The 14,321-nt window shown below is 38.1% G+C and overlaps 1 protein-coding gene across 28 annotated transcripts in view; it reads left to right on the plus strand.

Annotated features, from left to right (window-relative positions):
- ZMYND8 (zinc finger MYND-type containing 8) overlaps window positions 1-14,321 on the plus strand; it is a 102,364-nt gene that overhangs the window by 49,206 nt on the left and 38,837 nt on the right. For 18 of the 28 annotated variants that reach the window (XR_013544785.1, XM_020779443.3, XM_078392679.1 and 15 more), the window contains 5 exons: window positions 7,281-7,499; window positions 8,613-8,726; window positions 10,897-10,989; window positions 12,468-12,555; window positions 13,148-13,203. Coding sequence is in view for 27 of the 28 variants with exons in the window: in XM_020779443.3 (XP_020635102.3) it covers window positions 7,281-7,499; window positions 8,613-8,726; window positions 10,897-10,989; window positions 12,468-12,555; window positions 13,148-13,203 (570 nt within the window). In the remaining variant the exon portion in view is untranslated. The remainder of the gene's footprint in view (window positions 1-7,280; window positions 7,500-8,612; window positions 8,727-10,896; window positions 10,990-12,467; window positions 12,556-13,147; window positions 13,204-14,321) is intronic. The other 10 variants (XM_078392677.1, XM_078392675.1, XM_078392690.1 and 7 more) reach the window with 1 other exon arrangement.

Consider the following 14,321-nt stretch of genomic DNA (forward strand, 5'->3'; position numbering starts at 1 on the left):
AGATTTTACTTTCCTGTGCTCCATGATCACTGCAGATGGTGACAGCAACCACGAAATTAAAAGACTTCTGCTTCTTGGGAGGAAAGTGATGACAAACCTAGACAACATCTTAAAAAGCAGAGACACCACCTTGCCGACAAAGGTCCGCATCGTCAAATCTATGGTTTTTTCAGTAGCGATGTATGAAAGTGAGAGCTAGACCATAAAAAGGCTGACAACCAAAGAATTGGTGTTTTTGAATAGTGATGCTGAAGGAGACTCTTGAGAGTCCCCTGGACTGCAAGGAGATCAAATATATCAATCAACCCTGAGTGCTCATTGGAAGGACAGATCCTGAAGCTGAGGCTCCAATACTTTGGCCATCTCATGAGAAGAGAAGACTCCCTGGAAAAGACCCTGATGTTGGGAAAGTGTGAAGGCAAGAGGAGAAGGGGACGTCAGAGGACGAGATGGTTGGACAGTGTCATTGAAACTACCAAGATGAATTTGACGAAAATCCAGGAGGCAGTGGAAGACAGGAGAGCCTGGCATGCTTTGGTCCATGGGGTTAGGAAGAGTCAGATACGACTTAATGACTAAACAACAACAAATGCATGTCACCAGTTATGTAAGGAGTATGTTTAGCAAGAGGCTTCTAATGGTTTTGGAATCTGGTAGTTAGCTAGGAAAATAATAATGAAATGAGGAAGAATTTGCACATTACCATAACATAAATTTGTAATTGTTGACCAGAATCTGGGTGATAGCATACTGTCTGAATTAAAAATTGTGCAAGCAGTTTCCACAATCTTGTTGGCTGTACTCATGGCCAGATGTGTACCTAGGCACATGACAGATGGCTCTCAATCTGAAAAGCACTTTTGCATTTGCCATTATGTGTATATGGTATATCTTCAGTGAATAGAAATGGTGGAGCTTTTTTGTTTATAGGACCTAGATTAATTTTCAAAACCAGATCTAATTAAGCAACAGTTCTTTTAGTGTGCACAGAATATCTACCATAAATTTTATCATTAAAGAACCTCTTAATGAGGGTTGATCATTGAACAGTTTTGTATTAGCTGCTCAACCAAACAAAAACTGTTTTCTTTTGTGGAGAGGGACAGATATCTTATGGTTTAAATTGCCAATTTTCTCTATACATATCTCCCAATCTGTCTTTCTACACACATTTGAGTGGTATTTATTACCCTTCAGTGTTCATATAATCTTAGCTGCCAGTTGAAAATGTTGAGGGCCTTATTGCAGTGCTGCCGACATTTTCCATTTGGAAATTATTTCCAGTGAATATTTATTACTGGTTTATTTCAGAGCATTTCTATAGTTCTTTCTGCTCTAGAAGTTTCAGAGGCTTGCAATAAAAAGAAATACAATAAATGCAAATAGATGAAAAGAATGAAATAATACCACAATATTTTACTTCATATGTGATTGCTGCCTTTAGATGACCACATGCAATGAACTTCATTTGGATCTTGTGTTCATAATAAATTTGAGGTTGAAGCCACAACCGTTGAAGATGCTCTTTTGTAATATAGCTATAAATGGGCCTTGTTTATTTCTAGCTAGACTTACTGCTGGCAAAATAAAAGTGATTAGACATACCTTGGAAAGTATCACTTCCTTAGCAAAATCCTTAAGCCTAGATTTTTACTTCTGATTTTTGAAGTTTTCAGAGGTTTTATTTTCCATTCACTGTTCTAACCACTTGCCTGTCATCTTCAATCAACCAGAGAGCACTTTAAAAAAAAAGCAGATGTGAGGTTATTCTAAAATATTACAACCACATTTGTGATATCAATGTTCCAATTTTTATTATCCTTATGACTTCCCCAAAGGGACTCTTGAAAGACATTAGGTGCTGTAGATTTTTTTTTTTTTTTTGGTGGCAGAGAGGGACATTTACTGCTGGATGTCTCCCCATTTTCTCTGTGGAAACTGCACTGCCATCACTGGGCCATTTTCCACTCTCCACAGTGGGTCAAAAATAAATTCCAGGGTTGTAATAGGGACTCACTCCCCTAATTCCCCACCCATGTCACCTGTAAAGGTCGGAAGGTCCACCAACTATTTCTGGCACATTTCTCATTAATTTAAATGGGAAGGACATTATGCTACCCATGCCTTGTCCAGCATGGAGCAGGAGGGCTTAGGCTGTGAGCCCATGACTTCTGCTTCACCATGCATCCAACTGCCATGTAAGAATTATTCTGCCTGTGATTATGACATGCATAAGAACATAGTTCCTCTGATGTTCCTCATCACTGTCTTCTTTCATATGGGTAAATACTGATTGTTGATTGCATATGGTTTGGCATACTTTTTTGTAAGTATTATTGCTGCTTATGCAACAATAGCAGTAAGCATATTTTGATCCTTATAACAGTCAAGCAAAATTTATTACAGGAGCACTCTCCACAATAGCTACAGCTATTTTGTTTGTTTATTAAGTTTCCCATCTTTCCATGAATTGTCCACAAAGCAGTTTCAAATAAATGTGAAAAACCCACCAAACCAAAAATTGCTTGAAGAACAGAGGAAATGACAGAAACAAGCTGAGACAAGGAAAAGAAGCCATGCAAGGTAGTACATAAAAACAGCAGATAAAATATTAGTAAGGCAACGTAAGAGTAGTGAGAGGAGCATGTTGGTAAGAATAAAAACTAGTAAATTTGCATGCCAGAGGCTTGCTGAAATGAGTATTTTCAAAGAATAACAAAGAGCCATCAATGAGAAATGAGATTAATCTTTGTAAGAATTGCTTATCTGACCAACCACAGAACACTCACTTTCATTCCTTTAATGTTTGAAGAACACATAAAGTAGCCCCTCTGGAAGATGGAAACAATCAGCCAGGGTTACATGGAAGCAGACAGACCCTCAAGTATCCTCCTCCTAATCTATTTAGGACTTTAAAGGTTATGCCAGTTACACCATGGCAACATAGTCTTAGATAGTATGGCAATCAAATAAAAAACCACTGCAATGTTCAGCAGAACTCTCAGGGACGCAGTCCTGTTATCTTACATTTCCAACTTAGTTCATCTTCTAGACTGAACAAGAATTGCTCCTATTTCATATTGGTTGGAAATCATCCAGCATGGTGGGGTTCATGGAGATTGTTCTGAGAAAGACTTTAATTGTCATCTCCTTAAGACGATATAAGGAGGTATACATCACTCTTCAGACCCAGTAGCTGAGCAGATTTAATAAGCTAGCAAATTTAATAAGCCAGGGTGGAAGGGGACCAAGCAGATATGCTACTGGCTTTATGCCACTCAGTAATCCTGAAGTATTCATAATAGTGGTTACCAAGGGCACATCCTGTTTTGTGGACCATCCCCTCTGTCTTTGATGTGGAGATCAGAGTGGATCTGAGCAGCTTTATCTTTAAAGCTATCAATAAACGATCAAACCTATTCCCATGTTAACTGTTTTTAGCCATGTTAACTGTTTCTAAGCTAAAACTGCAGATCGTGCGCCTGTCTTATGGCCTTCAGACAGTTATTATTGAAATAGATTTGTACATGTAAAGTTTTGAAGCTGGGTGTCACTTAACATCCAGTGTCCAGAAGGACCTGAAGAACAGGCTAGGTGCGGAGTGTTTACATTGGTTTAAGTAGGATGTGTTTCAGTTAGAAAGCATGTTAAAAATAGTGAGTTTAAAATTAATAGTGAATTTAAGGCAAAAGCAAAAGAAAAAATAAAGAAGACAAAAATGTTGTGGCACCTTAAAGAATAGCGGCTCTATTTTAATGTGAACTTTCGTAGACAAGTCCACTTCCTCAGACAGCAAATTTAAAAGTATCACCTGAAAATAGAGTAATTTCAAGTTGTACTCCTCGACAACAAGGTTCCATTTGAGGTGTGTGCTTGTGTGTGCACGACGCTGCCTCCCTATGTGCAGTGTTCCTCCTCCACGCACCCATAGCGATCTTTTTCAATCCCTTTGGTTCCAGTTGCAGGGCTGAAAATTAGAGGGAATGTTGCTCAACCATAGTTCTCTGGAATCACAATCAGCTTGTTTTATTCCAACTTAGAACCCTATGAATTACTTTTTTACACATAACACTAGCAATGGGGAAATAGCATATGTGGTCTCTTGAACCAACCCAATGGTAAACAGTTAAATCCACATTCTCCAAAGTCAATCTGAATATATTTCAGGCTTGAGTTGGATAAATGAGGTAGGAAACTGCAGTAATACAATTAGTTATCTGGAAGTTGAGTCATGACAACTGGACTTCTTTCTTATTAAGTTAAAACAATTTGCTACTCATCCAAGTAGCTTCTTCAGTCTGAAGAGAATTGGTAGGATCTTGACTAGTTATTCTCACTTGTGTTTTAAAAGTTTGCAAATTCACATTTCTTGTGTTTATCTCTCTTGTTCTTCAAGTTTGAAAGTACCGAGAACTGAATTGTAAAGTGTGCCTGTTTGTTTCACTAAGCATGGAATGTGCATGAGGAGCATTCTCAAGCTTCAAGCCTAGTCCATGCTAGAGAATTGCTTCTAGAGAATTGGAGCAGTAGGATCATTTTAGTTTTAATACAAACCCAGCACCTTTGCTTCCTTTGTCAAGTAATATCACACTCAGGACTCTTAGACTGCACCATTGTTACTCATGCTACATTGCATTTTTGTGTTTACTCTAGCATTTTTTTAAAAATTGCATCTTAGTGTGGGAAATGGCGGTAGTTCACGAAGTCTTAGATAGTTAGATAATGCATGCAAACATCCATAGTAATGTCTTCTATATACTTAATTAAAATTAATACCATAATACTAGTGGAGAGACAGTGTGGTTTGGTGACTAGAATGCTGGACTTGAGAGATGAAGTTTAAGTTCTCACTCAACCGTGAAACTTGCAAGGTACTCTTGGGGCTTCTTGTTTAATCTTTCCTTTCTCTATGCGCCTTGCTCTCTTTCTGTGGCTCTAGCTTACCTCACAAGGATTAATTTGAGAATAAAGTGGGTGGAATACCAATGTGTCCTTCCTTGAGAAAGAGAAGATTTATAAATGTGACAAATGAATAAATAGTGTGTACTATAATCTTGTGCAGAAGTCTGCAAGCAACTTGTCTGCACCCCCTAGGCACAGTGATTCCTAATCCTGAGTCCCCAAATGTTCATAGATGGGAACTTCCAGAAGCCTTCCTCATTAGCAGTGCTTGCCATGATTTCTGGGAATCGTAGTCCGGATAAAAGTGAGGCAAATGTATTGCTTTTACTGACAGCTCAGTCATCCAGGGCTTTCCAGTCATACTGCTTTTGGGAAGGATACTTGAAAGAATATAATATGTGGTGCTTGCACATGCCTTTTAATGTGCAGTCAATTGCAGACTTATTTAGGACTAAATTCACTTGAATGCAGCGTTTTGTTTTGTTTTACTTCAGAGTAGGCAGGCATAGGATTACATTGCTAAAAATGCTTCAGAGTGTTGTGAAGTTAACTGGTAGTTTATGCTTGTGGAACTTAAACCATTTTCATTTTCAAACCAATACTTTCCTAAAATCTAGTTTCTAGCTGCTGCTGCTGCTTTTTTAAACTGCTCATGCTATTGCTATTTTTTGTCTTGAAGTCTAATTTCTGTTTCTAGTTATAAATTTCACCTGCCAGTCAACTCTGCCCACATTTTTATTCTAGTAGTAGAAATAGATTTGATTTGTACACGATGTATAGCTTTGTGTATACTATTGAATTGGTGTCTGCCTATGGTTTGTAATGTGTAACAGTCTTGTTCATTTATTTCCCCTCATATGATTTCAAAAGTATTTGATCTCAGTCCTCTTCATGTATTTGACATCAAGTGATTTGGGCTTTCCCCGGAAAAAAAAATTGAATTAAATACATATTCTAGAAAATTTACCAATGCCCTGAATAGATTGTGTGCTGATTTAATATTTACACAAGTACGCGGATATACTGTACATGTTCATGTTTCAGTAAGTGTGTCACTCCTTCAAGAAGGAAGCAGCAGTGTGACCAAAAGGCAGTTTCTGAGAAGGGTGGATGAGAGAGTGTGAATGTATGTGTGAGAGAGAAGCTGTTGCGTTTTCTCCTGCACCACTGTAGCACTGTTTTCATTCATCATAACTTGCTTATTCTTTCGGCAGCAGAGAAATAGGGTGTCCTTTTAAAAACATGCACACAGGTGTCCTACATTTGCAACATTTGTCCACTTGGTCAGAACATATGTTGAGCGTCATTTTTGAATTCTAGTTATGAAGGAGACATACTAAACTTTGAAGAATAAAACAAATCTATACTTTGGACAATGTATTCCCTATTGAAGCAAGTGCTTGTCCGAAATGATTTTGAATCAATTCTTTTTTCTGTGGACACATCTACTAAGTGTGTTCTGGCTATTATTTGAGCCTTTTAGTCAAGTGGAATTTAGGAATCTAACATAATTATCTTGGGTTTTAATGAGATGTTGCTAAGAATTAATCTATTTCTTAGGCAGTTCCTTAGGATTTGAAATGCGTCTTAAAATAAGGTGAAATGTGGAGAGTTACTGAAATCTGGTATTTACCAGAGCAAAACACTGCTTCAGTTGACACTGATGCACTTGCTGAGATGAACAGAAGAAAAATCCTATTCATGACTAGATGAGCTACCCATCAGTTATCTTTTGTAATAACATAATTTTGAGCATCTTTCTCCAGAATAGACAAATGCCACTCAAATAATGCACAATTTAAAAAATTAAATAATAGGAACTATGGCCTAAAAGCAAAAGGACCTTTCTGCAGTCCTGATCTGGAATGCTCAGGTACATGCACATGCGCATACATACGCACACACTTTGGCTGATTTTTATTGAAAGAGAAGCGTTCATCATAGTCAATATAAGTGTCCCTCTCAGTGCAAATATCAGCCTGGATGGGAGTGTGGGAGTCTGATCCAGATTGGAACTGCAGTGGGGCAGATGGTTAAATCCTCCATTCCTCCTCTTCTAGCTATTTGCTATTTAATTTTTTTAAAAGTCACAACATTACTAATTGCACGAATAATATCTATCACATGTGATTTGGCCTTAATTAAGGAGCTTCAGAACATCTGAGGCAGGGCAGTGACAAAGACCTTAGGGATAAATATGTGGCTCTGTTTTCCAATGTTCATTGTTTGCTGAATGAGAGGGTGGAACTGCATAAATGCTAGTTGGAATCTGTCAGATGCGCGGGGGGGGGGGCTGGCTGGTGATGTTTGATTACTTTTTAATTTAAAAATGCAAATTTGTTTTGAAACCAAACCTGTCTTTCTTGCCTACATTTCAGTCAGAACTAAGACATGGTCCGTTTTACTATATGAAGCAGCCACTCACCACAGACCCTGTTGATGTTGTACCGCAGGATGGACGGAATGATTTCTATTGCTGGGTTTGTCATCGGGAAGGCCAAGTCCTCTGCTGTGAACTCTGCCCTCGGGTTTATCATGCTAAGTGTCTGAAACTGACAGCGGAGCCAGAGGGGGATTGGTTTTGCCCCGAATGTGAGGTCAGTTCAATAGAAGGTCTATGTTTATCTCATTGTCACTGATTTTTCACCTCTCCAAACATGGCTCTTTTCCCATCCAGGTTGACTGCCTGATATTTTATTGGAAACAGAACAGGCTGTCTAATGACATGTTTTTAAAAAAGGCTTCTGTCAGTATATAACAGTAATTTACCAATATTTGCCAAAGTTCTGGTTCCTTCCTTCTTTCCTTCCTTCCTTCCTCCATCCCTCCATCCCTCCCTCCATCTTCTGTATCATCTGTGTTGACTTTCTCAGTCTCCATGGGGGGCAGAAGTTCAGCAGCAAAATGTACATAGAGAGGGATTTATTCACACTTCCTTCCACTGAACTAAAACTACTTTCCCTATGGCATCTTCCTCATAGCACTCCATTAGGAATTTGAATACCAAGCACAAGAGCCGGTTGTGTAATTTCCTTCTGTCTTAATGCCTTCTGGGTAGACTTGGTACTGCCCATCTGTTCTAGAATTTTACTGGTTAATGTAGAAAGACTTCATAGGACATCTGCTTCTAGTCCATCAGCAGGAAGTGTGAGGTACAGCGGTAGTCCTGGCAGCTATCAGGATAAACGAAAAAGTAGACACAAAGATGATAGATACGGCATCACTGTAGTTACAGTACCACACCTTTTAGAGAGAGCATAGTTTCAGTTCAGTAACCAGTTTCAGTTTTATTGCTTGGAAAATTTAGGGGGCCCTACTTAATAATGTCTCCTTTCTTGGAGGATGGTATTGTGACCCAACACATTTTGCCTGATGGTACCCAGGCTCTTGTGTGCTAGACAAGCAGTGCAAAAAGCTGTGCTCTTTGGTCGGAATGAAGAAAGAATTCAAGATTTAGGCAAGAAGACAGAAAGCAGCCACCCTGCAGAAGGGATACAATAAACACCTGGTATTTTAGGGTGCCTTTGGGGATTTTATCCCTCTTGAATAGCATCAGACAGTTGAAGTGCCCATTTCACCATGAAATGAAAACCAAACATCAATATTTATATTTGCATCTAATAGTAATCTGTGTGTCTTATAACATAAAGGGGTCTTGGGATGCTGCTCTCCACACATACATTTTCAGCTTTTAAAATCTTTATTTCTAGAAAATCACGGTAGCAGAATGCATAGAAACACAGAGTAAAGCTATGACAATGCTCACTATTGAACAGCTATCCTACTTACTCAAGTTTGCACTACAGAAAATGAAACAGCCAGGGGTAAGATCACTGTGTTTTGATAACTTGATGTTGTTGTATGTTGTTTGGTTAAGAATTCAGTTGCTATATTTCTTACTACATATAAAATAATGAAGTACAATCTGCATCATGGATAGCAGACTTCAAATGTGTGAGATTTACAATGATTTTTCCTAGAATCCCAGGATCTGTCACTGTGAGTTGAATAGAAAAGGTATCCATTTAGAATTAAAGATGGTGGTGCCTTTGAACACACAATAGACTTATGAAGCTGATTTCATTACTTGGGAACTGAACTGTGAACTTACCATAGTCTCTCAAAGAAGTACTCTTGTGATTACTTCACAGGCTTTCTTCACTGAAGTAGCCTAATTTAGTTAGAAAGAAATTATTGTGTTTAGGCTATTGTTAGGTAAAGGTAAAGATTCCCCTTGACATTTAATCCAGTCGTGTCCGATTCTAGAAGACGGTGCTCATCCCAGTTTTCCAAGCCATAGAGCCAGCGTTTGTCCGTAGACAGTTTCTGTGGTCATGTGGCTAGCGTGACTAGACACGGAACATCGTTATCTTCCCACTGTGGTGGCACCTATTTATCTACTCACATTTTTACATGTTTTCGAATTGCTAGGTTGGCAGGAGCTGGGACAAGTGACGGGAGCTCACTCGGTAGCGTGGATTCAATCTTACGACTGCTGGTCTTCTGACCTTGCAGCACAGAGACTTCTGCAGTTTAACCCGCAGTGCCACCACGTCCCATTTAACAATAGGCTATTTGTTAAATAGTTGTAAAACAGAAACCTATTGCTGATCCATTGTAGGTGACCCACAGGTTTACTAATAAACCTCAGTTTAACATTCTGGTTGTCCCTATGATATGTTATGTACAGGTGGTTGTACCCAGAAAAGTGAGGAGTTTAACATGCAAATAAGAATGGATTGCTGCTTACAATAATCACACAAGATTCTGATGACTAAGATTCTGATATTGAAGAATAAGAATTTTGGAAATAGGTTTCTGTTTCTCTTGCCTCTCAAAATTTAGTTAGATTTCTTCTCCTCATTCTGTTTCTATGCAGTGGTAATAATGCAAAATGGTCAGTATCCTACTGAAATTACCAAGGAAAACCAGCATCTGCATCCATGATTTCCCCTGTGAACTTGATAAATTTGGTAGAATGCTGTGTTGCATTGTTCTAAAATATCAAGAGCTTCAAATTTATTAATATAAATTAATTAAACAGTGGTTTAGAAGACTATAAATGAACATGTTTTCTCACTGCAAAGCTCTGAGGCTGAAACTGAAATGTTTTTACTTTTGCCAACAATGGGAGGAGCTTCCGTCCTGCTTTCCTGGAGCATCAGCCAAATACTATAAAATGGATGGTTTGGAAAAACAAGCATTAGATGATAATGGCACTAAACAAATATAATTTTCACATAGTGCCATACTGAATGATACTAACAGTGGGAAGATATGCTTGTGAGAAAATTGGAGAAATCAAGGAGAAGGGGAAAAGCATAACAATCCAGTCTCCTCAAATGTGTTCACAAGGCTTCCATGAATAATTAATTATCTGTGATCAAAGGTAGATGATGTTATATCAGGCCTCTTTTACTCCTTCCTTTTTACTGGAAGGTTTGAAATTGTACCACTGATGTAGTTAATGTGTAATAATTACAGAAATGCAAATACAGTATGGATGTAGTATTGTATCAAGTTTTAAAATGTGTACATTTGAGATCTTTTTTTGTTGCCACAAATGTCTGCTCACATTTGCCAATTGGATTTATATATGGATGGGAACTGATGAGCAGTATCAAAATTCAGTTTTGGTAAAAAAAACTTTCACTCCATTAAAGAACTCTTTAGCTAATTAAACAAAACAGTGCTGGCCTGTTTGTTTCATTGATTTACACAAATCTACACATGCAGAAAAGACTAATTCCTTTTAGGTCATGTGTGTCTTCAAGCATGTATCATTGTAAAGGAAATGTTCCTCTTTGTTTCTTGCAGGAGATAAAGCTTCTTGCCTGCTACAGTTTTGAATGCCTGCATTTTTAATGCTTGTGATATTTTTACTGCTTGATTTATCGTGTTAGTTCACAAAACGTTTTTTTAAACAATTACTTTAGCAAATTTAATAGAGCTAAGTCTTTACTTTTTTCTTCTTCTTTGGTTTTCTAACAACAGACAGAGCCATTTCAAAAGCCAGTTTCACTGGATCAACATCCAGATTATGCAGAATACATCTTTCATCCAATGGATCTTTGTACATTAGAAAAGGTTGGTTTGATACTAAGGAGTCTCATCTAGTTCCGTTAGATTATTGTGAATAATAATTGTGGGTAGTTAAGTTAGTTCTGATTTATGGCAAACCTTTGAGGTTTTTCCTCAAAGTAGAGAATACTCAGAAGTTGTTTACCATTCCCTTCTTCTGGGAGGATCCTGAAACTATGCAGTAGAGATGGGCATGAATTAAAAAATGAATCACCAAATTCAATCATAAAATCGGCAATTCATCAATTCATATTCATATGAATCAATGCCCTGACGAATATAAATCAATGTTTTTTAAAAATAATTATTGGTTTGTCATTTCATTTGGCTAAAAAAACCCAGCCTCCCAGGCACTTAGAAACATCAAAATTGCAGGGGGCACTTTGTGGGTGTATAATTTGGATGTCTGAAACTCAAACTTCACCATACATGAATTGATAAGGCTTCCATGAGGTTTTGGTATCTGTAAGTGCTTGGGGGGAATTTTTACAGGGTTTTAAAGTAAAAAATGAATTGATTCATTAATTTGTCAGAAAAAAACTTATACATTAATAATTCATGATTTATCGACCTTGACGAATCATGAATCAAAACAAATCACTTTTTCTGATTTGATCTCTACTATGCAGCTCGCCCAAAGACACACAGGCTGGCTCTTCTGGAATGCACAGTGGGGAGTCAAACTCCTAACCTCTTGTTTCATAGCCAGATACATAACTCAGTGACATATCCAGCAGGACAGACTGTTGTTGCTGTAGTTATAACTATATCTATTATAAAGTCAAAGCACTTCTTTCATGTGATAAAAATAATCTGCCTTTTCAACAGCGTGGCATTCATTAGCTGTACTGGTAGTGTTAGATTTAATTTTCCATGTACTAAACTTCTATTTCTATGCATTTACAATTCTGTCACCATAGTATAAGTCACAGGGTCTGTTGGGAATTTTACTATTAGTTTAATGTTAGCTTTAGTGTTGCTATGGTAACTGTCATCCCTGCCCAAACACATTTTTGTCATTGGCTTACCAACACTGAATTTTTTAGAAAGCAGTAACCTACATCTACCTCTTTTTATAATTACATAATTTAACATATGAAAAGTTTCGACAGAGTGTGTTTTGTCCTGCTCTATCTTAGGGTTCCTTCTCTGCATAGACAAAATTGAGACTTTTTTCCCCCACGTGCATCTATAATTTTCAGCAGTGTATATATAACACCCTATTTCATTGTTCCATATAGGTTTATAACATGTTCCAACTCTTACAAACCCAAGGTTAAATATGATATAATTGAAGGGAATATACCATAAATATAGAATGAGATGCCACCCTCCGCCCCGACTTTCATTGTGATGAATAAGCAATTTATTTCGCTCTTTTAAAAAGGCCATTAATTGTTTCTGTATTATAAAACAGACAGCTGATGTATTTTGAAATTATTTTTCAGTTTCCAATACATTTTTAAAATTACCTATTCTTCCAGAATGTTAAAAAGAAGATGTATGGTTGCACTGAAGCTTTTTTGGCTGACGCCAAATGGATTTTGCACAACTGCATTATTTACAATGGGGGTAAGTATGTGTCTATTTCCTTGAAAATAATAAATGTATCTTACAAGTTTATACAATGAATCTTATATAAAATTGAATGATGGGTTATTGTGGTTCTGTCACTACAAATGGCCGGCTGGTAATATAAAGTAAGAAAGACTTTGATTTTAAGGAACGAGGAAGAAGAGAATTCCTCTTTTCCTTGTTTCTCTGTGTCCAGGCTCCCATACTACCTTGAAGCATAGCCCTTCCCTATAGAGCAGATTTGAGCTCCAGAGAGTAAATAGATCATATATCTATTTTAGAAAAGAAATCCTGTATATTTTAATGCTCCTTCACGTCTTTTAAGAGAATGACAACCAAACATTACTCTTTAGGTAAGTAAATTTACTATTTCCAAAAGACCATGGCCATTTATTCCTAAATTCAGAAATTGATAGAAACCTTTTTTTAAGTAAGTCACTGTGTATACTGACAATTTTCAAAATATATCTCATTTTCCTTTTCAAAACACATAGCAAACAGAACTTTTCATTTTAGATTAAAATGCAGATGCCGAGAGTTAGTGTAACAGAGGCTTGATTATACATCTTTGCTTGTCTGTTTTCTTCAGGAAATCACAAATTGACACAGACAGCAAAAGTCATAATCAAAATCTGTGAGCACGAGGTATGTATTCATTAGTTCGTTCTTCTCACAATATCAATTAAAATGCCAATGAAATTTTAATAGGATTATCATTAAAAGAACTATCTAAAAGCTAACTGTAACTGCAGTGAGTAAAATGAATTAAAATCTCATGCTTTCCAGTATTTAAAAATCTGCAGTCCAAAGACTTAGAATGTAATTCTGTGCATACTTAATTGAGGGTAAGTCCCACTGAATTCAGTGGAGCATAGCTATACAATTACAGTGGTGCCTCGCTAGACAATGTTAATTAGTTCCATTGAAATCACTGTCTTGCGAAAACATTGTCTAGTGAAAAGCATTTCCCCTTTGGAATGCATTGAAACCCGTTCAGTGCATTCCAATGTGGGGAAATAGTCCTCGTCCAGCGAAAATTGCCCATAGGAAAGCCGTTTTCCAAAGTGCCAATCAGCTGTAAAATCGCTGAAATCGTCTTGAGAAAAGCTGAAGTGCGGCGCGAGCTGTCAAAATCGTCCTCTTCCCGAATAAATGGTCCTCTGTGAAACACCATGAAGGGATTTCCTCACTCCGCCCTGAATGAAGCATTTAAAGGAGCCACTACCACAAAGGAGGGGTTTCCCCCAATCAATCCCCAGCGTAAAGGAGCTCCTTTGCAATCCACCAGGAAGGGATTTCCCCACTCCACCCTGAATGAAGCACTCTAATGGAGCCACGTGGTCCTGCTCGTCCAAGCCAAACAAAGGGGGAATCTCTCAATTACCCACAGCCTCCCGGAAAGGATCAAAGAGCAGGAGCCAGCCACACTCTCTGCCTTCCAATTAAACGATTTGGGCTGTGGGAAGAGGAGAGCCCAGGCAGCAGGAAGGATTTCCCCTTGACAACCCCAAGGTTGAAAACCCCTCTCGACCACATGGCCCCATTGCACCACGGAGGCAAGGAGACAGCCAGCCCCCGGAAGGGCTTTCCTTCTAATCCACCCACGGGGAAGCCTAGCTGAGGGGGAATCCCAAGCTGCTTTTTTATTTTATTTTATTTTTTTAGCCCTGGCGTGGCTGAAGCACGGTAGACCTGTATCTGCACGTCACTGAGCCAGGTAAGGGGCCATCTACAAAGAGGGTTTCCCTCCCCAATCCCCAGCC

The sequence above is a fragment of the Pogona vitticeps genome, chromosome 4 (assembly GCF_051106095.1).
Source record: "Pogona vitticeps strain Pit_001003342236 chromosome 4, PviZW2.1, whole genome shotgun sequence".
Taxonomy (NCBI): domain Eukaryota; kingdom Metazoa; phylum Chordata; class Lepidosauria; order Squamata; family Agamidae; genus Pogona; species Pogona vitticeps.